Source organism: Oryctolagus cuniculus, chromosome 15 (assembly GCF_964237555.1).
Source record: "Oryctolagus cuniculus chromosome 15, mOryCun1.1, whole genome shotgun sequence".
NCBI lineage: Eukaryota > Metazoa > Chordata > Mammalia > Lagomorpha > Leporidae > Oryctolagus > Oryctolagus cuniculus.
Genome location: NC_091446.1, coordinates 61,031,197 through 61,058,353, shown reverse-complemented (window position 1 = coordinate 61,058,353; position 27,157 = coordinate 61,031,197). Strand labels below are relative to the sequence as shown.

Below are 27,157 nucleotides of genomic sequence, written 5' to 3'. Positions count from 1 at the left end.
AACTCATGGCATAAAACGATCATTTTTTTTCCTTTTTTTTTTAAACAAATACACTGCAGGGGAAAACAAGAGAAGGAATAGAAATCTGTAGATTAGAAGAGATTTAAGAAACACATCAACCAAATGCAACATGTGGACTTTAGATATCGATCCAAAAAGATGAACTGTAAAAACCATCATTTTTACATAATTCTAGATATAGGCACACTAATAGGACATATTATGGGATTAAAGCTTATCATTCCCTAATTCGGGTGTGATATGGTACTATATTTTGTTGTTTTGTCTTCTTAAAAGAACTCTTATATTGGAGCAGGCGTGGTGGCACAGTGGGTTAAGCTACTGCTTGGGGCAACCACATCCTCTATCAGAGCTACCATGTGAGTCCTGTGTACTCTGCTTCTTATCCAGCTTCCTGCTAATGTGCCAGAAAAGGCAGCAGCTGATGGTCCAACTAATTGGGCCCTGGCCACCCATATGTGAGTCCAGGATGGCGTTCCAGGCCCCCAGCTTCAGCCTAGCCCAGTCCCAGCTGTTGCAGGCATTTGGGGAGTGAAATGAAGATCTCTGTCTTCCTCTCTCTGTCACTGTGCCTTTAAAATAAATAAATCTTTTTAAAATAACCCTTATATTTTAGAAATATATTTGAAATATTTATAGTTCAACTGACATAAAATGTGAGATTTGTTTCAAATTAACCCCATCTGGGAGTGAGGACCTCTGAGTACATAGAGGGGTATTTAAAAAGTTAATGATCGGTGTGTATTAGCAAAACATGATGCACAGATTCCAAAACTTTTTTTGTACAAAAATCAACTCATCTTTTAGCCCCATTTTCCACAAACGTTCTGAAGCTCGCTTGTAGATGACTCAGTCTGGTTACAAGATGATTATTGGTGAAGTAGATGGTGGAAGCATTAAGTTCATTTTACTATTCCTTCCATTTGCTGTGTGTTTAAAACTTTTCATGATAAAAATTAAAACAGGGGCCAGTGCTGTGCCGTAGCAGGTAAAGCCACTGCCTACAGTGCTGGCATCCCATGGGTGCCAGTTCAAGTCCTGGCTGCTCCACTTCTGAGCCAGCTCTCTGCTATGGCCTGGGAAAACAGTAGAAGATGTCCTAAGTCCTTGGGCACCCGCACCCACGTAGGAGACTGGGAAGAAGCTCTTGGCTTCTGGCTGCAGATTGGCTCAGCTCAGGCTGTTGCAGCCATTTGGGGAGTGAATCAGTAGATGGAAGACCTCTCTTTGCTTCTCTGTAACTCGTTCAAACAAATAAATAAATGAATCTTTTAAAAATTTAAAATAATTAAAATTGTGAATGAAAGCTTTCACAAAAAAACACTGAACAAATAATACACACAATGATATTCCGTGTTTGCAAAAAAAAAAAAAAGAAGAAGAAGAAGAAGTTTGCATGCATTTAAGCACTTTAAAAGGACTATAATAGGGGCCGGCGCCGCGGCTCACTAGGCTAATCCTCCGCCTTGCGGCGCCGGCACACCGGGTTCTAGTCCCGGTCGGGGCACCGGATTCTGTCCCGGTTGCCCCTCTTCCAGGCCAGCTCTCTGCTGTGGCCAGGGAGTGCAGTGGAGGATGGCCCACGTGCTTGGGCCCTGCACCCCATGGGAGACCAGGAAAAGCATCTGGCTCCTGGCTCCTGCCATCGGATCAGCGCGGTGCGCCGGCTGCAGCGTGCTGGCCGCGGCAGCCATTGGAGGGTGAACCAACGGCAAAGGAAGACCTTTCTCTCTGTCTCTCTCTCTCGCTGTCCACTCTGCCTGTCAAAAAAAAAAAAAAAAAAAAAAAAAAAAAAGGACTATAATAGGGCAAAACCCAAAACAGCTGCATTCGTCAGTGAGCATCAGGTTGGAATGTTTCAGACTCTGTTTACATCTAATGGACACCGGTCATCTTTTCAGGAAGAAAAGAACACGTTTTAGCCTTCACCTAACTCCTGTGTAACCATGTAGGACCCCCTGGGGAGGACTCTATCATTTCTGCTGAACACTCTGAGCAGATGGCTACAGCCAGGGACTGAGACAGCCCCAGGAGTCAACCCTTCCTCCAGATCTCAAATCCACTCAACCCCAGTGTGATGACGGCACATCCCAACAGGGTGTCTCACAGCATGCAGGTAAACCTGTCACACGTCACCTTTCAATCTGGGACAGGAACTTGGTCTCGAAGATGCCCCTGGTCCGGAGCCGCTCTGAAATCTGCCCTCGGAAGAGGAGGCCCTGCTTGGTGAGGCCGATCAGGATCTGCCGCACAATCTCGCCCAGGTACATCCCACTGGTCATCTTCTCATACCTGTTTGGGGGAGGGGCATCCAGCTGGTGAGGGCAGGAAACCTAGTGTGGGCAAGTGGTTTCTGGAAGGGCTTCGGGTCCTGGTGGAGAAGGTGTGCCCTGGGCATCCACAGCTGCCTGGCTGCCCAGGCAGCACAATGCAGAGGGCAGCCTCATGGGACAAAGTGGCCCTGGGACCACTTCACCAGGAGCCAGGCCCTGGCTCTGCCATGGACTAGCTGCCCAGTGTGAGCATGCACCATGAGCCATCATCTGCCAAGTGCAGAGCAGACAAGCACTCCACAAAACCAGCAGGAGGCAAGCATGAGGTGCAGAGCAGGCACTAGGCAGAAGCTAATCCCTCTCCTGGCCCCAAGGCCTGTTCTCCTTGGCTTTGCATTACAAATCTGTTCTGCTGGAGATTCTCCTCGGCTTTGCACTTGAAGAAATCTGTGCCACTACAAACGCTGCTCTGTAAGACATTTAAACCATCTGTGTGCACCAGGGGTACTCCAAATAATGCGAGGTCCCTTCCCCCTTCTGCCAGGCTCCGAGCTCCAGGAGGGCAAACAACAGGCAGCAAAAGGGTTTTGGAACTGACAAGGCACGGAGAAGGCACCGGCCGTGGTTGCACTGTTACTCGTGACGGTGCTGCAGAGCCGGATGGCCACTGCCTGCAGAGGCAAATGGAAACAGAAGGTGTCTGTGCCGCAGCTGGGTTCCTGTCACTGCGCAGGACCGCATCAGCCTGGGAAGCCAGCATCAGAACACAGAGAATGGTGACTGCGAGGCAGGTCCCAATGTTCTCCCCTTCACACTCTGACGACCCAGTGGATGCAAACAGAAGGCTGAGGCAGAAGGAAGCGGCCCCTGAAGGAGAACCCAATGCTCAGATGGCCTAAGGTGTGCTTTACAGAGATGCTCCCTGCTTTTTGGAGCAATTCCAGGTTTAGCTGAACATGCCTCACCTGCCTTCCAGCCACAAGGACTAGTGTCACAGGAAGGTGAGGAACCACCAAGGCCCAGCTTAGCCCTGCCAAGGCTTTCCCTAGACAACACTCTCAGTCCACCAGCTCTGAGGGTGCCCACGGCCCAGGCATCCCCTTACCTATCTGCTCAACCTCCCCTCTTAGATGTCACTCATCACAGTGAGTCTCTAGTCCCCTTTACCTCACATATGAAGACCTTCATTGTGACAAAGTCCATCTGGCCTGCAAAATGTAAAACGTTTTCCGTCTTGTCCTTTTCAGAAAGTGCCAGCCCTTGTGCTGGGGGAAGGGCCGAGGCCCAGTGCACTGGCTCTGCTCTGCCTACCTGAGCTCTCCTAATTAGGAAGGGAGAGCGGCATGCAAGTGAAAATACGTTTTGGCCGGCGCCACGGCTCACTAGGCTAATCCTCCACCTTGCGGCGCCGGCACACTGGGTTCTAGTCCCGGTCGGGGCGCCGGATTCTGTCCCGGTTGCCCCTCTTCCAGGCCAGCTCTCTGCTGTGGCCAGGGAGTGCAGTGGAGGATGGCCCAAGTGCTTGGGCCCTGCACCCCATGGGAGACCAGGATAAGTACCTGGCTCCTGCCATCGGATCAGCGCGGTGCGCCAGCTGCAGCGCGCCAGCCGTGGCGGCCATTGGAGGGTGAACCAACGGCAAAAGGAAGACCTTTCTCTCTGTCTCTCTCACTGTCCACTCTGCCTGTCAAAAAAAAAAAAAAAAAAAAAAAGAAAATACGTTTTTACTGTTACTCTCAGTGTTTTCAGGATGATCAGTAATTGGGGTACATCTCACAAGTGATTGTGCCCCAGAGTAACACAGGACAACATGACTGGCAACCAGGACTCCTGCCCATCACTGGGATGTACTTCCAGCCCCCAGAACAGAGGTCAACAACCTGGCAGCCAGCTCTCAAAAGGCTGAGGACACTGACCACTAAACTGGACCTAGCAGAAGCCCACGCTGAGAGGGCTCACTAAATCACCACGCCCCTGCTCTGTGACGCCGGCCTCAAGCAAATGGACACTCTGACAGCCCCTGTCCCACCTGCAGAGCCACCGCTAGCCCTACAATGCCTTAAGGTAATTAGAAAGAAGGCCCCTTTCCTTCTGCCTGCTGGAAACTTGTCACAACCTTTTGCTTTTGTCCCAGTAAGAGACCTGACTGACATGTGACAGAGTTTTAACCAACCCAAAGCCATGGTGTGCGTGGCACGGAAAAGCACCCCTCTCCCCTTAGAGCTGGCAGAGCTGCTCTCTGCACATCCGCCTTCCTCACCTCTGTTTGCCGGGATTCAAGGAGCCCTCATCCACCTCCTTGTCGTACTGGGTCCGGATGTCATCCAGGCAGCCGTTGTCTCCAAAGCCTCCCCACTCTGTGTTGATGCACATCTTCCCTTCGTCCCCTTCCACCAGCTCGATGTTCCGCATCTCCTCCATGTAGCACATGTTGCTGCCTGTTCCTAGGAGGAAGCAGGAAGGGGCTTCAGCCATCAGAGACACCGCGAGGTCCTACTGGGGCAGCGGAGCACAGAGTTGGGTACAGCTGGTGTGAGTCCAGCCTGGCACGCGGAGCTGGCTGACCTCCAGCAAGAACCTCAGCTTTCAGAGGCTCACCTTCTCGCCTGTAGAAAGGAAATAACACCTGCCTTACAGGTTTGTTATAAAGAAAAAAAAAACGGAGTGATATTTCTAAATTTCCTCCCTGTGGCAAATATTCAGTACATGGTCCCTGCCTCCTCCTCTCTCCCCTTCACCTCCTCCTCCATCATCATTGTTGTCAAGCCACAGGCACACAAAGCTTCCAAGCGGTCACAGAGTAGCCATCCGAGCTGGAAGGGACCATCGCCTAGTCTGGGACAAGACAACACACGGCAGCCGTGAGCTTATGACCTGGTGTCAGAACTATGTCAACCCAGCGGTCTGGGGAGCCATCGTATTTGACCCCACAGGCTCCCTATTTGCCCACTAGATCCAGCTGAACCCCTTCCACAGATGAGAAAACTCCAGACAGAGCAAGCAACCTGCCCGCGCTCACAGGTGGGTAACTGTCTGGACTGCAGACAGCTCGGGATACCCCCTCACCCTGTTCCACCTGCTGCTCACATTCAGGAAGCCCAGGCAGCCGACTGGAACAGCTCTCTCAGACTCCATCACGACTTCACCTTTGCCTTTTCCCCAAGACGCCCTTTGTCCCCACCTCACTTGTTCTAATTACACCTCTTCCCCAACCTCTAAGAGACAGTCATCTCCCTGGAACCCACGTGGGCCTTAGTTACTACTGGGCTTCTCCCACAGGTCACTTCAGATCACTGCTTCCTCTCCACTCTTTCCCCTACCCTGAGCCCCGAGAGCCCTAGAAGTCACAGAAGAGAGGAGGCATACGCTGGAGCTGGAGCCAACACCCAGCTCCTTCAGGCTCAGGCCAACACCATCTGACTGCAGTCTAGTCTCCTTCCAAGTCCCTCACTTGCAAATCCTTCCTTTCTATACTATCTCCTTCAGTGGAAAAGGTGTCCTTGGCTTTGAACCCTTCACGGAAAAAGATAATAAGATTTAGGAATTAGGTGACTTGCAATCCCAGTGTTAACTTCATCTTTGCCTAGGACAGAACCTCTGCATAATGGAAAAATCACACACACACACCCACACACACACACACCCTGCCCCTCGTCGCATTAAATGGAAATCCTGACAGGATCAGATGGGAGGAAGCCAGTGGTCTGTGTCTGGTCACTCACCTGCAATCAGGCCAATCTCACAGTTGGGATCTTCATAGCCACAGGTCATCATGGTTCCCACTGTGTCATTGACAACCGCAACTATGTCCAGGTCAAACTCCTGCAAAGGAAGCAGCTCCACTGTGAGCAGCATGTGCAAGTCAAACAGGCTGAGAAGGGGCATAGCAGCCCGAGGAGAGCAGAGGCCAGAGCCACGGGGACCGGGCAGAGGATGGCAGAGCGGAGGGGCCTGGGGGTAGGGGGCAAGGTCAGACATGAGCCTCAATGCCATATCCTACATTTCTCCTCTTGATAGCTTCCCTGAGCATGTCCACCACGTCCTCCCCTTCACAGTCGGTGGCCTTAAAGCCTTTGGTCCATCCTATGAGTGTTCCCTGAAAGAAAGGAGGGGAAATGCACTTTGTCAGTGGTTGCTAAGACCTTGCACAACCTGAACATCTAATGATGCAGGCACTAGAGCTGACCGCCGACCAAGTGCGTGAGCTTTTGGCTGCACACCTGCTCTGCAGCCCTGACACCAGCACAGAGGTGACACAGAGCACAACGCTCAAAAGAGGCTGATGGCTGAGTGCAGTTGCTGGGGAAATTCATGTTCTTCAAGAGTCAGATGACACTTCCTGGGCAAGACTACACAGAATAAAGGCCTGGGATCCCAACAATCCCACTTCTAACTCAACCAAGGACAGACTGAGGTGGGATCAAGGGCAATTCTACAACACGTTCACCAAAACACACTTCTTACAAAGTGAAAAACTAGAGGCAACCTGTGATGCCAATACAGACGTCTACCGTCTTGTACGTGGACAAGGGAAACGTTACACAGCCAGAAAAACAAATCATATTGTGAGTGAGTGTTGGATGCTAGAATGGAAGGGAAAGGAAGGATGCTCACCGGGTGCTGGGAAGTGAAAGCACATGAAACATACAGATAGTTCACTGTTCTGCTTTTACTTTTAAAAATTACGCACACATACTTGACCTTGGAACAGAATCTACACTGAGGGGTTGGCAGTGGTTCTGAGTGCAAGATTATGGGTACTTTTATGTCTCTTCTATTTGTCTGTATTTTCTAAAATTATCAGGCATAATTTTTTATAATAATGAGAAATGCTCAAAGTCACATGGTTAACTTGGGGCAGCATAGTTAGTCCAGCCCCAGCTCCGTAGCCTGGAAAATTGAAGGAGGGAGGGTAGACTGGGGGAGTGCTTGGGATAGGAGAGGCCCCCAGCAAACCTGATGGCAGCACCCTCAACCCTGTGGCTGGATGCCACCTTACCCAGAGACCCTTAGCCAGCAAGCCCCGCCCCTCTTGCTCTCTTCAAGCCTTGGGAAATGGGCCCCCTTGCTCCTTTCCTGGTTAATGCATGCAGAACATCAGAGACATACCCCTAATTCAAAAACCCCCTCATACAAATAATCTTTTAAATTATGTACGCATGTGTGTATTTTATTTGAAAGGCAAAGACATAGAGACACACAGCAAGCTCTCCCATCCGCTGGTTCACTCCCCAAGCATCTGCATCACCCAGGGCTGGGTTAGGCCAAAGCCAGGACTCTAGAACTCAATCCAGGTCTCCCACATGGGTGGCAGGGGCCCAAGCACTTGAACAGTCTCCTAGGACAGATATTAGCAGGAAACTGGAATCAGAAGTAGAGCTGAAACTCAAACTCAGGCACTGTGATATGGGATCCAGGTGTTCCTAGGTGGTGTCTTAACCACTACACGAAACACCTCCCACATAATATACATATTCTAAAGCTCCACTCCTTCCCCCAGCCATCAGTGGCTTTGCTCCAAGGTGTCCACTGCTCTGCCCTCCTTGCTGTGTTTTCAGGGGCCTGTCAACATTGCTGCAGGCAGAGGCCCAGAGGCCTGGTGGCCTGGTCAGAGGCACTGCTATGTCTTGGTGCCTATCGGCCATTCAGAACCGTGGACAGCTGCAAATGGCAAATCCCCTCCCCAGCAGCAGATTAATTTTTAACGGCAGCAGTAATTCAGGAACATGTGACTCTAATGAAAAATTACAACATGACTGGTAAGGATAAAGTCCCCCTAGCTCCCCCTACCCTGCCCAATCTGAAAGACAACCTCTACTAGCAGTCTGCCTTGAACCCTTCTTGACCTCTGCCTCTCTTTCTCCACGTATTTTTAAATAAATGAATTCACACTGCAATTTGTTTTCCTCATTCAATAATGCACTTCCTGGACCCTTCTAGGTCAGTTCATATGGATCTGCAAAACACTCCCAATTGTACACAGAAATTTTAAAATCCACAAGAAACCTGTGAAATAGTACTATTTTTATCCCTTTTTTTTTTTTTTTTTTTTTTTTTGACAGGCAGAGTGGACAGTGAGAGAGAGAGACAGAGAGAAAGGTCTTCCTTTGCCGTTGGGTCACCCTCCAATGGCCGCCGCGGCTGATGCACTGTGGCCGGTGCACCGCGCTGATCCGATGGCAGGAGCCAGGTGCTTCTCCTGGTCTCCCATGGGGTGCAGGGCCCAAGCACCTGGGCCATCCTCCACTGCACTCCCGGGCCACAGCAGAGAGCTGGCCTGGAAGAGGGGCAACCGGGACAGAACCGGCGCCCCGACCGGGACTAGAACCTGGTGTGCCGGCGCCACAAGGCGGAGGATTAGCCTAGTGAGCCGCGGCACTGGCCTTTATCCCAATTTTTGAAATAAGGAAAGACACGTACAGAGAGGTTAGCTAACTTGCCCAAGGTCACACAGCCAGTGAGTGGAGCAGGCAGGGTGTGAACCCAGGTCATCTGGCCCGAAAGCCCATGCTCTTACCTACTGCTTCCTGCTGCCTCCTGGTCAGGTTAGGTCACACCCATGGAGCACTCAGAGCAGTTCTGCCATAGATCAGCACTACCGATGTGTTTGCTAAATAAAATCAAGTCCACCGACATGAGGCACATGGGGCAGTCACACTCACAGTGACAGACGGCAGCATGGGGCTTCCAAGGACTGGGGGCTGGGAGTGAGGAGGTAGGAGCTCCAGGTAGGGAAGGTGAAGAGCTGAGAGGAACGGTGGTAATGCTGGTGATGGTGGCACAACAGTGTGAGTGTCCTCAGTGCCACTGATGTGTACACTTAAAAATGCCTACAGAGGTCAGTTTCATGTTGCGCACATGAGGGTACTTCAAACAGTTCAGGAAGTGTGGATGGAAAAAATAAGCTTATTTTGGTGCAAAAAAAATGTTGAGATCCAAGCATAATTCTTTCATAATGTACACTTTCTGTGAACTTTTTGAAGATCTCTTGTATTTTACCCCAATTTAGAACACAGTAAAGGAGAAAGAGTATCTATGGGGACAGTGAGTGGATTAGATGAAATACTAATAAGCCTTTGGTGCTATTCTCCTTAGGGAATATGGCCTCAGTCTGAGCCAGCTCTGGCTGCTGCAGCCATCTAGGGAAGTGAACCAGCAGATGAAAGTGCTCCCCTCACCCCACCATGTAACTCTACCTTTCAAACAAATAGATCAATCTTTAAAGAAAAAAAACAGCAATACAGTAGAACATAGCATTCACCTTGTGTTAGGTGTAATACACAACGCAGAGATGATTGCAAGTGTACAGGAGGAGGTGTAGGTTGTGCACAAATGCCACATTTTTATAGAAGTCCCTTGGATTTCAGTCTCTGGGGAAACCCTAGACCCGATAGCTCGCAGAGGTCCAGGGACACCTGTGTTGTTAAATCCTGCTGTGAACTTCAACCCCCAAGATAATGAAGCATAATAAATACACCATCTAAGTGGTTAAAATTCTCTATGCTGTGTCCCCAGCAGTCCTGACGGTGAGACCCCTGTGTCAAATGCGCAGCGGCTACGAAGCTCCTGCTGTCCTGGCCAGCGGGGCTGCTTACCTTGTCGATGCTCGCCTGCCTGCAGGGAAACGAGAACGTGAAGCCCAGAGGTAGCCGGGCTCCCTTGAGGCCCATGTACTCCAGGAAGTCGGCGATGCACTGCACGATGTGGTCAAACAGCTGCGGGGAGACAGTGGCGTTCACACTGGGCAAGCCCAGGGGAGGGGCTGGCAGGCTGGCACCGAGCACACAGCCCCCACCCCCACCCCCTGGCACCCACCTCCTCGCCAGTGCCCTGCATGATCTCCAGTGGGATGGCGAAGATCTTGTTGTACATCCGCACCGACCTCCGCCCGCTTCTGATCTTCACCAGGAGGACTCGGAAGTTGGTGCCCCCCAGGTCCAGGGCGAGGAATTTCCCTTTCTCTGTGTGCAGAAAGCAAGGACTGAGCAGGGATTGTCCCAGGGCACCAGAAGGATGGAGAGGTGCCGAAACCAAGTAGACCCAGAGCCTGCCCTGCTGGGGCTCATGGATCAGAGGGGCGTGGGGTCACCATGCCCGGCATCAGGCCCCGGCAGGCCCTTGGGTCTGTCTGAGGCCAGACTGCTTCTCTAGGCACAAAACCCCAGGCACAACCTACAGGATCACCAGTAGGGTGCTGGGAAAAGAGCCTGGACTGGAGTCAAGGGATCTGGGTTTCTGAGATGTTGCTGCTATTTTAAAAGATTTATTTATTTGAAAGGCAGAGTTTACAGAGAGAGAAGGAATCAGAGAGGGAGGGAGGGGGAGAGGGAGAGAGGAAGAGAGAGACCTTCCATCTGCTGGTTCACTCCCCAAATGGTGGAAACAGCTGGAGCTTCCTCCAGGTCTCCCACATGGGTGCAGGGCCCCAAGAACTTGGGCCATCTTCTGCTGCTTTCCCACATGCATTTGCAGGGAGCTGGATGGGAAGTGGAGCAGCCGGGACTTGAACCAGTGCCCATATGGGATGCCAGCATCACAGGCGGCAGCTTTACCTGCTACGCCACAATGCTGGCCCCAAGACATCACATTTTTTCTTGAGCAAGAGGAGCCAAGGGCCAGGTCCTGTCTCCCCAGAGCTGCCTAGTGAGGAGGCGGGGCCTCGAAAGGCTCTCTGGCTCTAAACTGCACTGATGGACAGCCTTCGAGGGGTCTGGTACCTAGTAAAGGATATGCATGAGACTTGTACTCAGTGGGCCCCCAAGGATGAATCCAGGCCAGGCCACCCTGACTGCAAGGGACTCTGGGGGTGCTTCTATCTCTCTGTGGCCTAGAAGAGCTGCTTGTTCATCCAACTATGGAGCGGCTCTACCCGTTCCCTGCCCGCCCCCAGACCCCCACATCTCTGCCTGACTAATGAGAAGCCATGTCAGTTCTGGTGCTGTATGCACCCACACACACCCACCCACCCCAAGTTCAAGCCTCTCCCTCGTCTGCCATCGTGTAGCACCAGTCTGTCTACAAAGGTCTGCACCTTGCTCTTAGCCCCACCCACGTGGTTCTAGCCATGCTGGTCTTTCTGCTGTTTCTTGAATGTGCCAGAGCTGTCCCCTGAGCTGTCTCTCTGCCCTTTTATCCCACTCTACCCTCTCTCACAGCAGGTGCTGACATCACGTGGCACAGATTTCTCCAGGGACTGCCAGTGCAACACACAAGGAGTTCCCAAAGGGCAGGTTCTGGGCGCCACTACTCTCTTGTACCCAGAAAGGAGCCTGATGTGGAGTGGCGCTCAGTGAAACTGTGAGGGACGGAGGCAGCAGGACAACAGAGATGAAGGAGTGAAGAACTTAGCAGTAGTCTTTTATGGTTGTTTCTTCTTCCCGTGGGAAAACAAAAGAGCCTTCCTCTGGAAGAGGTCTTTGTTGTTGACAGAACCAAAGTAGAGCTGTGCATGCCAAACCCTTGGGGTCTCAGTCTTGGTGCCCAGCAAATGGGAACCATTCCCTCTTTAGATGAATACCAAGGGGGTGAGGATGAAATTAAATCCAAGGTACAAAAGCAAACTGGAAGATGTAAAAGCTTTTTACAAAAGTCATTAGTTCCAGAAGAGGCTCATGAGGTCTAAAGAATAGATTCCAGGGGTTAAGCAGGTAAAGCCACTGCCTGAGACATGGCATCTCTCAGGCAACACAGGCATGGTGGCTGCCGGTTCAAGTCCCGGCTGCTCCGCTTCCCATCCAGCTCCCTGCTAATGACCTAGGAAAGCAGCAGAAGATGATCCAAGTCCTTGGGTCCCTGCACCCATGTGGGAGACCCAGATGGAATTTCAGGCTCTTGGCTTCATTGTGCCCTAACCTTGGCCACAATGCAGTCATCTGGGGAGTGAACCAGTGGATGGAAGATCTCTCTCTCTCTCTCTGTAACTGCATTTTGAATAAATCAATCAATCTTAAACAAGAGAGAGAGAGAATGGATTCCATTACTGAGTGGATTCTCTCTGCTGAGCACAGATGAGCAGATGAGAGATGAAGGGTTGGAAAAGTCTGGGCCAGAAAGTGACAAGAGGGGCGGGGAAAGAGCCAGGGAATCGGGCAGGAAGACAAAGCCAGCACCCAGATGGAAGCTCCTGGGCCAGAGTCTGCGTATTCTGTTTGCTCACAGGATGAGGTGTGCTTGTGTTCTCACATACAGACCCTAACACACACACACACACACGCATGCACGCATACATACACACACACACACACACACACACAACCTAACTTAGATACTCTCTCACTGCAAACACAGAGGGCTAACCAAGGCAAACAGGCTCAGGAGGAGAGCTAACCTTCCACCCTGCTCCTCCTCCCTCATTACAGACATGAATCCAAAGCCCTAAAAGGCAAACAGCACCCCAGGTTTAGGGCTCCAGGTGGCCCTTCTGAGAGGGGCTGCAGCAGGCCCACCTGTGCCATCGGGCATCCCGCAGACGTAGGTGGGCAGCATCTTGACCGTGGCCAGAGGGTGGGTCTTCTTCTTCAGCCCAAACTCGAGCTCAGCCCGCATCCTGTCCTGCACACCCACAAGCTGCTCGAGGGTCAGCCGGAACAGAGCCAGCACCTCGTCGATCTGCTTCCGCTGGGCCTGCACGCGGGAGGCCACCGCGGTCACCATGGCGGCCCCCTTGGTGCTGCCACTCTCTGACAGGAGGAAGCGGACATCACAGTTGGGGACCAGTTTCCGCACTACTTTGTGCAGGCGTTTGGGGTACCTGAAAGCAGGGCAAAGACAGCATATTTCACACTCAGGAAGGCCCAGCCCAGCCAGCGGGAGCAGACACAGGCATGGTGGGGCAATACATCCTGCTGGGCCAGAGCACAGCCCTTTCTATGCTGGATGGCGGGGCAGGGGTGTTAGGTAACTAGGAAGACGGGCAGTGAAAATGTGCTCTGGAGGCCTCGGGACATGGCTAATTTATCCACTGGTGTTTCAGCCATGAGAGCAGGCCCATGCATAGGGTGCTGGCTGAACATCACCCCGTCCCAAAGGGAAGGGTTTCCCTCCCAGCCCTTTTCAGGGTGAACCCCCAGTTGGCTTCCAAAACCACCTCTGGGCCTTTTACTCTCCTTCCTCTGAAAGATTTTCCTTTTCTCTCCCAAGAACTTTCACATGAACTTGCCAACCTCTACCATCCCAATTTTCCTTGTCTATAATTAAGTGTGCCTTGTTTCCTACTCTTACCACATAGTGGGTAATCAGTAAGTAATGGATAGACAAGACAGATGGGCACAGGATGGATGGATGGATGCATGGATGGAGACACAGATGGGTAGATGGACCTATGGATGGATACACTGATAGCTAAGTGGATGGACGGGGGGATGGATGGACATGTGAAAGGATGGAAAGGTGGGTGGATGGATAGGGGAGGGATGAACAGACATGTGGATGAACAGATTAGTGGACACATGGGTGGTTGGAGGGATGGATGAACATGTGGATGGATGGAAGGAAGGAAGGAAGGAAGAGCTGGGTGGATGAATGAATAGAGGGAGGGGTGGATGGCCATGTGGACACATGGATGAGTGGCCTTCCTCATTAGACAACTGGCTTTAGCAGAACATTCCCATAATGGTGGCCCCCAAAAGCAACCCAGTCAGAGGAATGTGGGTGCTGGATCCACCCACTCCTTTGCAGAACCAACAGAAGGCGGGTGGTCCCAGCTGCTCAAACTACACAGTCCAAAGAGAACGCTGAGATGCCACTGCAGGGAAGGCCATCTGTGGGGTGTAGGCTGGCAGACGGCACTCACTGGGGGTGGATCTTGTAGAGCGTGCCGTCCATGCCCACAGTGGTCCGGAGCCGTGTCAGCCTCTTGTTCTCCCGGAGGCGGGTCAGGATGGCCGCCAGGGCAGCAGCACAGAGGTTGGCCGAGCGGAAGGAGACGATGGTGCAGACATGCTGGACGGCAATGCAGTCGGCCTCGGATGGCTCCAGGCCCAGATCCACCAGGATCTCTCTTGTATTGGCCAGGCCTTCTTTATACCTGCCAGGGAGAGGAGTGAAAGGGCCATACTGCTCCCTCCTGTGGGCATCCCCAGCCCTCTCCTCTCTCAAGGATTGTGAAAATAAATGAGCTGGTGCCTAGCAATCCAGTGAGGACAATATCAACACTGATAACAGCAGCCACTACTTGCTAAGCACTTGCTACGTGCCAGACGATTGTCCAAGGGTTGTATGTGAACTCACTCATCTAATCCTCACCTCAGTCCCGTAGGAAGCACCACCAGTCCCCATTGCAGAGATGAGGGATGTGAGGCACAGAGAGTGAGTAATTTTGACCAAGGTCATACAGCAGGTAAATGCTAGAGCCAAGGTTTGAACTCAGTTAGATTACAGAGCCTGCATGTGTAACTACTCTGGACAATCCTGCCTTTCTTTTTTTTTTTTTTTTTTTTTTTTTTTTTTTTTTTTTTTTTGACAGGCAGAGTGGACAGTGAGAGAGAGAGACAGAGAGAAAGGTCTTCCTTTTGCCGTTGGTTCACCCTCCAATGGCTGCCACGGCCAGCGCACTGCGGCAGGCGCACTGCACTGATCCGATGGCAGGAGCCAGGTACTTATCCTGGTCTCCCATGGGGTGCAGGGCCCAAGTACTTGGGCCATCCTCCACTGCCTTCCCGAGCCTCAGCAGAGAGCTGGCCTGGAAGAGGGGCAACCGGGACAGAATCCGGTGCCCTGACCGGGACTAGAACCCGGTGTGCCGGCGCCGCAAGGCAGAGGATTAGCCTAGTGAGCCGCGGCGCCGGCCAATCCTGCCTTTCACAGAAGCTCCATCCCCACTCAGTCTGGCTCAGACAAAGACTCTGCTGGGCTAAGAATCTAAACTGACTACAGAGCTCAGGACAATGCCAGGGTTTTGAAAATCAGGAGCAGAACCCGCAGTTAACTGAGGCCAGCCGGCTCCCCATTCCAGCTTCCTCTTCTAGGGACCTGGGCAAAAGCTGTCCATGTTGGGACCAGATGGAGAAGGCTCTTGCCACTGTGGGAGCTTTCAACTAGGACCCCATGCGTGGGCTCAAAGGGGCCCAAGGGTGCTCTGATATCATAAGTAAAATTGTGCACAAATGTGCATTTTGGGGATAAAGCATCCAGAAAGGGGCCTGTGACCCTAGCAAAGTTACAAGCCACCCCTTCAGACAGGAGGAAGGCAGCAAGCGTGGAGAGAGGGTGGCCCCTGCAGAACTCCTGGCTGACAAAGCCAGAAAGAAGGTGGCACCTGAGTCCCAGCAGAAACTCCAGCCCATATGAAGCTGTGCCCAGGTCTGACATCCTGTTGGTGAAGGGGAAGGACCTGGTTCCCACTGCTGTCCACCCCGAGCCCACGGCCCATGGCCACCCACCCTTGCCCTCTCAGAGTCAAGGCAGAAGGGCCTCAGCCAGCGGCTTACCTCTCCATGGCAGCCACGTGCTGTGTTTCGATCTTGCCCTTGGTGTGGAGAGCAGAGGACTTCTGGCCACCAAACAGGAGGCCAGTCTTGGCCATCTTCAGCAAGATGAGCCTGACGAGCTCCCCCAGGTACAGGCCGCTGATCATCTTTTCAAACCTGTGATTTGGTGAACGGATTAGTGGGAGGAACGCCCTTGGTGATGCAGCATCACTGCCCAAAGCCCAGGAGCCAGAGCCACAGTCCACAGCACAGGCCAGAAGGCCTCAGTCCAGCCCAGCGCAGCTGCAGCCCACTGCCCGTGGGAGCCCACTTTTCTGTGGGAGCTGTGCCCCCGCATCTGTAAAGGAGAGGACTGAGCCAGAGAAGAGCTAAGGTTCCTTCCTCCTCACAAAACCCCGGATTCCAAGAATCTTTATCTCAAGTTACCCCTGGTCACGGGGGTGCCACAAGCGTCCTCAACATCATAGACGTCAAGAACTTTCCCCAGATCACCCAGCCATGGCATCAAATCCAACTTCAGACTCAGAGGCTTCCAACCCCTACATCAAGCTTCTGTCCGAGAGAGAAATGTGCTGTGTCTGTGAGATGGGCACGGACAGCTCCAGAGAGACTCTGCAAAAATGTGGGTGAAGTATCCCTCAGAGCTGCCTACGTCTTTACTCTGGGTCTGCACACCACCCCAGGTAAACTGTTACATATAATTTACTTTTGCTATATCTTTTTTTCTTTATCTACTTGAAAGGTAGACTGACAGAAGGAGAGAGAGAAAGGGAGAGAGATCGTCTATCTACTGCCTGATTCCCCAAATGCTGACAATAGCCAAGGATGGGCCAGGCCAAAATCAGGAGCCAGGAGCCCCATTTAGGTCTTCCACACGGATGTCAGGGACTTATGAACTTGAGACATCATCCACTGTCTCCTGGAATGCATTAGCAGGAAGCTGGATCAGAAGCAGAGCAGTCAAGACTCAAACCAGCACTCTGATATTAGATAGAGGCAGCTCAACTGGCAGTTTAACCCAGCACATCACAATCCCCATGATGCCCACCTTTAAATATAATTTCCATTCTCTAAATATAATAAGACACAAAATCAAGCACAATCTGTTTCACAATCAACCTTATATAGTCCACTATCAAAGTCTTAGAACATTAAAGAAACAGAAGACAATAAAAAAATCAGATTGAATTTGCAGAAATGGGATTTATTTTAAGTGAAATGGAAACAGATGAGGAGGATAAAGCCCAATGACTGGATACCACTTCCTTGGAACATGACTGCTTGGGGTCACCAGGGAAGTCAGTGTGTGCTGGGAGCAGGTGCAGTCAACTGCACACGGGCAGTTCTGGTGTTTAAACGGCTGCTAGGAGGCACCTAAAATATTCACTCATCAGGGCAACTCTGCAAAATGGTTGATTCCAGAGCTGGGGCTGGGGATGTGTGAGACGAGGACGACCCTTCTTCCTGTGCCAGAAAATAAAATGTTCTTAAAGGGCAATGGGGACATGTCAAAGGGACACAGAGGCCGGCTGGAAGGGTTTCCTTTGAAAACATTTGATCATGAAACCAATAAGAAGAAATCAGAACTCATTCAAAAAGAAGCCACAGCACAGTAAACGGATGGAGGAGATAGGAAAGCTCTGCCTTGCGGTAGGATAACAGCTAATACACACAGCAGCGATGGGTTCAGAAACTCGTCGATGGATGCTGAACCTAGTGAGTGAAAGCTGCCGGAGGAACGCAGTGTTGACACCGTCTCACGGCATCTCCACACCAGGGACCTGCTCATTACAAAAGGAGTAAGGGCGACCTGCACTGCAGACCCCTGTTGGGTATCCCCTTGCCTATGTGATCAGAGTTAGCTCAAGCAGTAAGGGAGCAGACACACGCCGCGTGCCTCCCCATCCTAGGCACTGCAAAGGCCATCGTCCCTGGCAAGCCGCTGCTGCTCCAAAGTGCAGAACCTGAATCTAATCACGAGGAAACAGCAGACTGATCCAAACTGAGGGGCATTCTGTAAAATAAATGGCCTGCATGCTTTGAGGTCATGAAAAACAAAGAGATCCCAGGGAGTTGCTCCAGACTGAAGGCGGCTAAAGAGGCGCAGCGGTGAAATGTAACCCATGATCCTGGACCGGAGCCCAGATTGGGACACGTCTTTCTTTCTTGTTTTATAAAAGACATTGGTGGGGCAGCTGGTGAATTATGAATAAAGTCTAACTCAGACGCTAGGACTCAGCACTGATTGTCTAACTGTAGTGACTGTGGTGGTTATGTAAGAGCAGGTTCTTGATTTTGGATGATATGCCCTGATGTATTTAAGGGTACATGGTCACTACACCTGCCACTCAGTCTCAATGGTTCCTGAAAGGTGATGCTATACATCCACACAGACGTGTACCCCAACAGCAATGGGAGCGTGTCAAAAAGACACAGGAGTCAAAAAGAAAGAACTGCTACTTGGGAAATCTGAGTGAAGAGGGTGAGAATATGGGAAATTCTGTACTATTTTCTCAACTTTTCTAGAGACCTAAATTTACTTTTGCACTTTTTGAAAATATTTTTTTTCATTCAACAAATACTGGCCTGCAATATTGTATAAGATACCACGTGTGGGAGGGAAAGGACAATCAGCCACGTGGCTACCCTCAGGGAGCTCAGCACGGGGACAAGTGCTAAGCAGATAGCACCACGATACTTACAGTGCAGGCAGGATGGGACGAGGCTGAAAAGACCCTGCCCAACTAGAGAAGAGAGGGACGCGTGCCCTGGGGGGGGGGGGGTCACACCTTTGTCTCCAGTGCCTTGTGCATATTCTTGGAAATCTTGATGAATCAGAATTAGAGTTCCAGCTTAATTTATGCCCTAATCACTTCACTTCCTTGGCTTTGATTTCCTCGTCTGTCCAGTGAAACTGGAATAAAGTCTTGCCTTGTAAACTCATCATGACAGATGGCTTGCCGCGACGAGGGCCTCCCAGGTATCAAGGGCACAGAGGGAGTGGGGATGGCCTGGTGTGCTCACCCAGAATCTGGCAAGAAGATACTCACAGCTGCTTCCCCGGGTTGAGCGAGCCAAGGTCCAGCTCCCTGTCAAACTCAGTGCGGATGTCTTCCAGGGCGCCGTCGTCACCGAAGGCCCCCCACTCCGTGTTGATGCACATCCTGCCCTCGTCGCCCTCCACCAGGTCGATGTTGCTCATGTCCTCCATATAGCACGCGTTGGTGCCAGTGCCTGGACAAGGGGTCAGAGAGAACACGTGAGCAGAGAGGCGCTCCTGGCTGGGCAGGGACGGAATGAACCCTCGGCAGCCCAGCTTCCAGGTGCTTCTGTCGCTTCTGGGAGGCCCCTAGCACTTGGGAGGCTGTAGGAGGCTTGGGAAATCACTCAGCCTGGTTTTGTCAAGGCAGCCACAGGCAGGACTTGAAGTTCAGTAAGTCAACAGCAGGCTGAGTTTTAGGTTGATCATTATGTGTGGCCTAAGAATGATACTGTCTCATTCTCAGCCACACAGACACCCCTCACCCTGCCATGTTGTCTCTCTCTTTCTTTTTCTTTCTCTCTCTCTCTCTCTCTCTTTCTTTCTTTTTTTACTGTGTTTGTTTATTTGAAAGTCAGAGTCACAGAGAGAGAGGGAGAGATAGAAAGAGATCTTCCATCAGTTGTGTCACTGCCCAAATGGCTGCAACAGCCATGGCTGAGCCAGGCTGAAGCCAGGAGCTTCATCAGGGTCTCCCACATCAGTGGCAGGGCCCCCAGAACTTGGGCCATTTTCCATTGCTTTCCCTAGGCCATTAGCAGGATCTGAGTCGCAAGTGGAGCAGCCAGGACACAAACCGGCACCTATGTGGGATGCCGGAGGCACAGAGAGCAGCTTTACCCACTACACCACAGCACCAGCACCCCCACACACTCACCACGACTGAAAATCACTCGCCAGTTCAGTTGTGTGGCCTTTCCCCCACCTCCCCAGGGACTCACCCCTGTGACCGCAATACCAAGTGCAGGGCCTGGCACCCAACAGGCCCTCAGTGAACACTTATGAATGAATGAAGGAGCCGATCAACCAGAAATATTTGTATTTGGATTTTGGGGGTTTTGGAATATTTGCATATATATATAATGAGGCACCTTGGGGATGACACCCAAGTCTAATCTCAAAATTCATTTATGCTTCATATACTATGCCTTATACTCATAACCTGAAAGGAATTTCATACAGTGTTTTTGGTACACCTGCACTTTGACTGCAACCTGCCCCATGAGGTCAGGTGTGGAGTTTCCCATTTGAGGCACCACGTGGGAGCTCAAGAAGTTTCAGATACTGGAGACAGGCATCTGGCAGAGTAGTTAAGACCCACGGTGCCTGGGTTCCAGTACCGGCTCCAATTCCAATTCTAGCTTCCTGCTAATGCAGACCCCAGGAGGCATCAGATGACGGCCCACATACTTGCTGCTCATGTGCAAGACCCAGACTGAGTTTCAGCCTCTGGCTCCAGCCTGGCCCAGTGCAAGCTGTTGCAGGCATTTGGGGAATGAACTAGTAGATGAAAGATCTTTCTTTCTGTCTCTCTGCCTTTCAAGTAAACAAAAAATAAATTAAAAAAATAAAACTTTTGGAGTTTAGACATTTTAAACTTCAGAATTTCATACTAGGGATGCCCAGCCTATAGTAATTGTCCATCTCCCTATGTTGCTTCTCTCAGCAGACTGTGTCTATGTCCTTTACACAGATTTTACCTAGATTTTGCTGAAACAAAACCTGAAATCAGGCCCTTCCTCCAACCCTCAGAAAGCAAATCCCACCGACTCACCGATGATGACTCCAACTTCGCAGTAGGGGTCGTCGTAGGCACACGTCATCATGGTCCCCACGGTGTCATTGACCAAGGCCAGGATGTCGACATCCATGTCCTGCTGAACACAAAGTCCCACAGAGGGTCAGCGGGTGGCAAGGAGGAGGGGACCGCTCCCCACGGAGGAAGTGAGCACAGTGAAGGTGGCTGGCTGGGAGGCTGCTAGCTGGGCCTGCCCTGGAGAAGCAGGCCTTCGACCAGGTTCAGGGAAAGGGAGCCCCAGGGGGAGCTAAAGAAGGGACATGCTCCTGCTTTGTGGTGAGGGTCTCTGTGCAATGAAAATGGGGGCAAGCATCCCAGGGGCTCCGCAGCCCTTGTGAGGACCCTGGGAAGTCACTGCGGAATCATGTTTACCCCGGAGTCCTCGCCCACAGGGACAGCTTAGCCAGCAGGCGTAGCTTCAGTCAAGTCCCGTCCAGGGTTTCCACTGAGTCAACCTGGGTCAGTGCACCAAGGGTCCCGAAGGTTTGGAAGAACATTTTCAAGTAAAATGAAAACAGCAAGAGAAAAATACAGGCTATGAAAGAACAGGATGCCTCCGGCGCCGTGGCTCACTAGGCTAATCCTCTGCCTGTGGCGCTGGCACCCCGGGTTCTAGTCCCGGTTGGGGTGCCGGATTCTGTCCTGGTTGCTCCTCTTCCAGGCCAGCTCTCTGCTGTGGCCCGGGAGTGCAGTGGAGGATGGCCCAAGTGCTTGGGACCTGCACCCACATGGGAGACCAGGAGAAGCACCTGGCTCCTGGCTTCGGATCAGCATAGCTCCGGCTGTGGAGGCCATTTAGAGGGGTGAACCAACGGAAGGAAGCCCTTTCTCTCTCTCTCTCTCTCTCACTGTCTAACTCTGCCTGTAAAAAAAAAAAAAAAAAGAGAGAGAGAGAGAGAAACAGGATGCCAGCCTCAAAGAGAAAAAAGACTTGAAGGGGATACATCCAAAAACGTCCTCTTGCTGATGAGATAATGAGCAATTTGGGCTTCTTTTCCTCTTTTCCAGCTCACCAAGGTCTTGCTTTCGTAGTTATTTAAATTATCGTAAGATACATTCAATAAATAGCGATGTTCAGTGAACAGAATGGGAAGCAGAACAGAGTCATATTAGGAAATGTGATCTTTTAAAGTTTCAGAGAGGGGTGGGATGGCTCACACAGCGTGGGTTCTCCCCAAAACCCCCTGAGAGGGCGGTGGCAGCCCAGGGAAGGGAAGGGCACATGGCTCACCCGTGGGCTCATGCACTTTGGCCATATCTGAACTACATACATCTGGACTACAGCAGGAAGGGCCCTCACACCCACCCCTCGGATTCTCCTTCCAGGCAGGCACAGCACGAGGCCCCCAGGAGAAAGAGGCTAGGACTTGGGGGAGGCGACTCCTCACCTTATGCTTTTTCACGGCTTGAGTCAAGCGGCTCACTACATCCGTGTCCTGGACGCCACGTGCCTTGAATTTCTTGGTCCATGAAAGTAGGACGCCCTGTGAGAAGACACAAGCCCAGGGCTCATGATACAGTGCACAGCTGCCACCCTCACCACATACCCCACCCTCTACACTGCATCCCCCTAATTTTTTTTTTTTTTTTGCATTGCTTCAGAGGCCTTTTCCAGTCACTTAAATGCCTGCATTACTCTCATCTGAACAGACTGAAACATCATGATGGCACAAAGAGCAACTGCTGAAGGGTTAAAATGGAACCATCTCCTCCCTCACCAAATGCTCTGATGAAAACACCTCGCGTACGGCAGCTGCATATCACACATGGAGGACATGTGGCTGGCAGGCAGAACCACGAACACGCAGTTACCTTACGGGATTCCCTCGGGAACAATTCAACCTGGAGAAATGGTTCTCAAGTTGCACTATCAGTTATTTGCCTAAAAATCATGCTTTCCAAAAGTTTCATGTACAAGACAGCAAATAAGCATAGAATTGTTCAGACTGGAAGAGGACCAGGAGGTTAACAGAATCGCTCCAGGGCTGCTGAGCCCAAGCTCACAACCACCCCCATCCACTCCCTCGTTAGAGACGAGGAAAGGAGCTGTGGAGGGGGAGGTCTCGCAGTGGAGGGCACAGCCCAGGGACGACGGCACCTCTGACACCACCAGGTGTTTTCCTTGCACCTCAGCACCACTGTGTGGCACCTCCCTAACTGCCGCCTTCCGAGGCTCGGACAACGGGGACCCACGAGCGACAGCTGTGCTACAGTTGCCTTATCCAGAAAGGTGCTGGGATGTGGGGTGGGAGAATAGGGAAGGGAGGGACTGACGCTTGCCATTTAATGCTAAGTTGGGGAAAAACAACAGTATACAAGTATATCTGTTTTTATCTGGAGAGCACAATATCAGTGTTTGTCATAGAAGTGACTGGAGAGGCCGGTGCCGCGGCTCACTAGGCTAATCCTCCGCCTTGCGGCGCCGGCACACTGGGTTCTAGTCCCAGTCGGGGCACCGGATTCTGTCCCGGTTGCCCCTCTTCCAGGCCAGCTCTCTGCTGTGGCCCGGGGGTGCAGTGGAGGATGGCCCAAGTGCTTGGGCCCTGCACCCCATGGGAGACCAGGATAAGTACCTGGCTCCTGCCACTGGATCAGCACGGTGCGCCAGCCGCAGCGCGCTGGCCGTGGCGGCCATTGGAGGTTGAACCAACGGCAAAGGAAGACCTTTCTCTCTGTCTCTCTCTCTCACTGTCCACTCTGCCTGTCAAAAAAAAAAAAAAGTGACTGGAGGGGGCACCCCACAATTCTAGTTGAGAGTCTCACTCAATGTCGTGATCAGAGGTGCTTTCTATTTCCCCTCTGAATTTTTCAACTTCTACTTTTTTTTTTATTCCAAAAACATTATATCTTATCATCAGAACACACACACACACTTCTCCTTGGCTAAAACCTTTCTGTCTCTCCATTTTAAAAATGTACAAACAGGATCAGGTGTTTGGCCTCGCAGTTAAGACACCAGGTAAGTTACCTGTGTCCCATATCCCAGTGCCTGCATTCACACCCAGCTCCAGTTCCCGACTCCAGTTTCCTGCTGATCCAGACCCTGGAAGGCTCAAGTAGTTGGGTCCCTGACACCCACAGGGGAGACCCAGACTGTGATCCTGGCTCCCAGCTTTGCATGGCCAAGCCCCAGCTGCTGCAGACATCTGGGGAGTAAACCCATGTCTGCTCTCTCTGCTTCTCAAATAAATGAAAGTAAGCGGCTTCCTCCTCTAATTCCCATGCCTTCATCTTCCTTAATCATCTTTAGTTTCTCAAAGAAGCCCTCCCAGTCGTGAAGGCATCCTTCACTGCTCTTCCCACCCTCTTCTGTACGTGCACAGCTGAACGGACCCCGCCTCCTCCAGAAGCCCTTATTTGAGTGTCACAAGATCCACCTTGCAGCACAGCCATGCTGGACGAGCTACACATTTCAAGCTGCTGGGACTCAGCAAAGGACACCCCGAAGCATCGTGCTGGACTCCAGAAGCAGCCTCAAGATCTCTCGGACTTCCCTCCCCCATCTCCTGAGCCTCTTGTTCTCCTAAGGTGCAAGAAGGAATTTCTCTGAAGTTCCCCTCTCAATGTACACGGCGGCTCCTATAGAAGATGAACTCCAGAGTTGATGTACGCCCAGGTGAACTTTGTCCCAGATCCCTGTCCCCAGCTTCAGAACCACTCATCTCCCCTAACAATACTTCACCTCCCCTGCAGCCCACGTCTTTCTCCCTGACCTGCCACCTGGCCCTCCTCCATTCCCTGCGCTGTGTGACTACTGTGCACGTGTCTGCCTTCTCTCCTGTTGATCTGTCAGTCTGCTTCAGTCGACTCCTTTACTGAACCGTGACAAGGAGGAGGGGATGTTTCCTGAGCTCCCACGGGGACCACGTTCAGTTATGGTTATGAATGAGTTTTTTGTTGGTTGGAGCTTTTCTACTGAACTTTCTTGCAAGGTAGTCTATCGGGAAAATTTATAAAATACAAGTATTTCAACCAGACTTCGATGAGAGAAAGTATTTCTCCCTTCTTCAGTATAATCTAGATTCCTTCCTTAGTTCAAATGTTACTTGAAAATCCTTATCATGAAAGAACAGAAAATGGGTCAAAGAGCTTTTTAATGGTAGGCACCTGCTGACATTAAAAAAAATTTTTTTTATTTATTTGAAACAGATAGGTAGATGAAGATCTTCCATCCACTTGTTCACTCTCCATATGCCTGCAACAGCAGGGCTGGGCCAGGCCAGAGATAGGAGCCCAGAACTTCAGCTAGGTCTCCCATGCGGGTGGCAGAGACCTAAGCACTGCAGCCATCACCTGCTGCCTCCCCAGGGCCAGAAAAAAAACAGCGAAGCCCAGAGCAAAGCTCCCCTTGGCCTAACCTAAACATTCCAAAAACTTTCCATTATATTCCCAATCTATTCTTTATAAAAGAATGCTAACATAAACCTCAGCCTTTCTCCTGTAGGGATGATGGCAAACCCCCCACTCAATAGGATTAAATAAATGATTAGTTGCACCTTTCAATCACGAGCCAGCTACCAAGCCCTACCAAGTACAACAGTATTCTAGAGAAACCCTGGAGTGGGCAGGGTGAGGGGAGAAGAATCACACACCACAGCACTTGCTCTCCAAAGCACAAAGGGCTGGGCGTTCGGTGCCATGTCGTTTTTTGTTTGTTTGTTTTTGACAGGCAGAGTTAGACAGTGAGAGAGAGACAGAGAGAAAGGTCTTTCTTTACTGTTGGTTCACCCCCCAAATGGCTGCTACGGCTGTGCCAATCCGAAGCCAGGAGCCAGGTGCTTCCTCCTGGTCTCCCATGCGGGTGCAGGGCACAAGCACCTGGACCATCCTCCACTGCACTCCCGGGCCACAGCAGAGAGCTGGAAGAGGGGCAACCGGGACAAAATCTGGCGCCCCAACCGGGACTAGAACCTGGGATGCCGGCGCCGCAGGCGGAGGATTAGCCTAGTGAGCCGCGGCACCAGCCTGGTGCCATGGTTAAGTCGGCTCTTGGGATGGCTATCTCCTATATGGGAGTGCCTAGGTTCGTGTCCTAGTTCCACTTCTAATACAGCTTCCTGCTAATGTGTACCCCAAGAGGCAGCAGGTGATGGTTCAATTACTTGGGTTCTTGGGTCCTTGCCACCAACATGGAAGACCCAGATTTAGTTGTGGGTTCCCTGCTTTGGCCTAGCCCAGCCCTGGCTATTGTTGGGCATTTGAAGAGTGAAGAAGCAGGTGGAAGACCTCTCTCTCTGTCTCTCCCCCTTTTAAACAGAAGAAAAATTAAAAACACACACAGAGACACAGATCCAGTTAACACAAAGACAGTTATTGCAGCCAGCAGCTACACTTAGGCCCCAGGCAGTGTCTGGCATTTTACAAATGCTCCATCCAGCCCCAACTCCCCCACACCAACCCCCACTCCCACACCGCCCTGTCAGCCCAGGAGACATTAGTATCGCTGCTCCACAAATGAGAAGTTACGGAATCGTCCGCAGGGACACCTCTTGCTCCAAGCTGGGATTCAAAGCCAGGTCTGTGGTCCTGAAAGCTCAGCCCTTCTAGTATCTCACAACAGCAGGTGGCTCAGACCAATCCCATCAAACCCATCCCAAGGCGGATCATGACCTCAATGAAGGCCATGATTTGACAGTCAGACTGGGGGGTTATAACCAGAAGGCAAAGCAGACTGGGGGCCACCACCCAACACAGGAGCGGCCTGGTGAGACTTGACTGATGGTAACCCCTGGCCCCTGCAAGCTCAGCGTCCTAGTCCACATCCCCTCACTGACTTTGACAAATTCACCTAATGGCAGGTTCAGTGCCTGCCCTGTTTATAAACTGAAAAGTGGAGACATAGCGGTGAATTGGTGACACAGCTCACTCTAGCAACCCTACCTCCAGCTTCCTCCTGTGGGCTCACCAGGGAGGCAGCTTCCTGGAGCTGTCACCTTGGGCAGCTGTGTTAGGGGGTCCAAGTGTGGGCCACGGACCCGCAGCCTCAGAATCTCCCAGGCACCTCCTAGAAATACAAACCTGGGGCCTGGCTGCAGACCACATTAGGAAACCACAGGGTGGGCCCAGCGATCTGTGTTTAATAAGCCCTCTAGGGGATTCAGATGCACACCCAGGTTTGAGAAAAACCATTCCAGGGGCTGGCATTGTGGCATAGTGGGCTAAAAGCCTCAGCCGGTGTTGCCAGCATCCCACATGGGTGCCAGTTCCTCTTCCAGTCCAGCTCTCTGCTATGGCCTGGGAAAGCAGTACAGGATGGCCCAAGTGCTTGGGCCCCTGCACCCACATGGGAGATTCGGAAGAAGCTCCTGGCTTCTGGCTTTGGATCAGCCCAGCTCCAGCGGCTGCGGCCATTTGGGGAGCAAACCAGTGGATGGAAGACCTCTGTCTATAACTCTATCTCTCAAAATAAATAAAATATTTTAAAAAATTTCTTCCCTTTGCTGTGACCACGTTGAGTGCAAAATTAAAGAAAAAGACAATCAATCAAATAAGCAAGCTCCTGCTGTTCGCCCGTGTCCAGCCTCATTCCTGCCAGGCCCACTTCCTCTTACCCTAGAACCCCAACCCTGCCCAACCCTGCCCAGCTTCCCCCCTCCTG

The 27,157-nt window shown here is 51.6% G+C and overlaps 1 protein-coding gene across 2 annotated transcripts in view; it reads right to left on the bottom strand.

Moving 5' to 3' along the window:
* The window catches only part of HKDC1 (hexokinase domain containing 1), a 48,700-nt gene that overhangs the window by 8,192 nt on the left and 13,351 nt on the right, over nucleotides 1-27,157 (bottom strand). The window contains exons 5-16 of one of the 2 annotated variants that reach the window (XM_070057778.1): nucleotides 21,948-22,043; nucleotides 20,536-20,638; nucleotides 18,772-18,955; nucleotides 15,722-15,877; nucleotides 14,086-14,319; nucleotides 12,740-13,044; nucleotides 10,110-10,255; nucleotides 9,890-10,009; nucleotides 6,295-6,390; nucleotides 6,017-6,116; nucleotides 4,555-4,738; nucleotides 2,158-2,313 (exon numbers count right to left, since the gene is read on the bottom strand). In XM_070057778.1, coding sequence (XP_069913879.1) covers nucleotides 2,158-2,313; nucleotides 4,555-4,738; nucleotides 6,017-6,116; nucleotides 6,295-6,390; nucleotides 9,890-10,009; nucleotides 10,110-10,255; nucleotides 12,740-13,044; nucleotides 14,086-14,319; nucleotides 15,722-15,877; nucleotides 18,772-18,955; nucleotides 20,536-20,638; nucleotides 21,948-22,043 — 1,880 coding nt within the window. The remainder of the gene's footprint in view (nucleotides 1-2,157; nucleotides 2,314-4,554; nucleotides 4,739-6,016; nucleotides 6,117-6,294; nucleotides 6,391-9,889; nucleotides 10,010-10,109; nucleotides 10,256-12,739; nucleotides 13,045-14,085; nucleotides 14,320-15,721; nucleotides 15,878-18,771; nucleotides 18,956-20,535; nucleotides 20,639-21,947; nucleotides 22,044-27,157) is intronic. The other variant, XM_002718444.5, reaches the window with a different exon arrangement.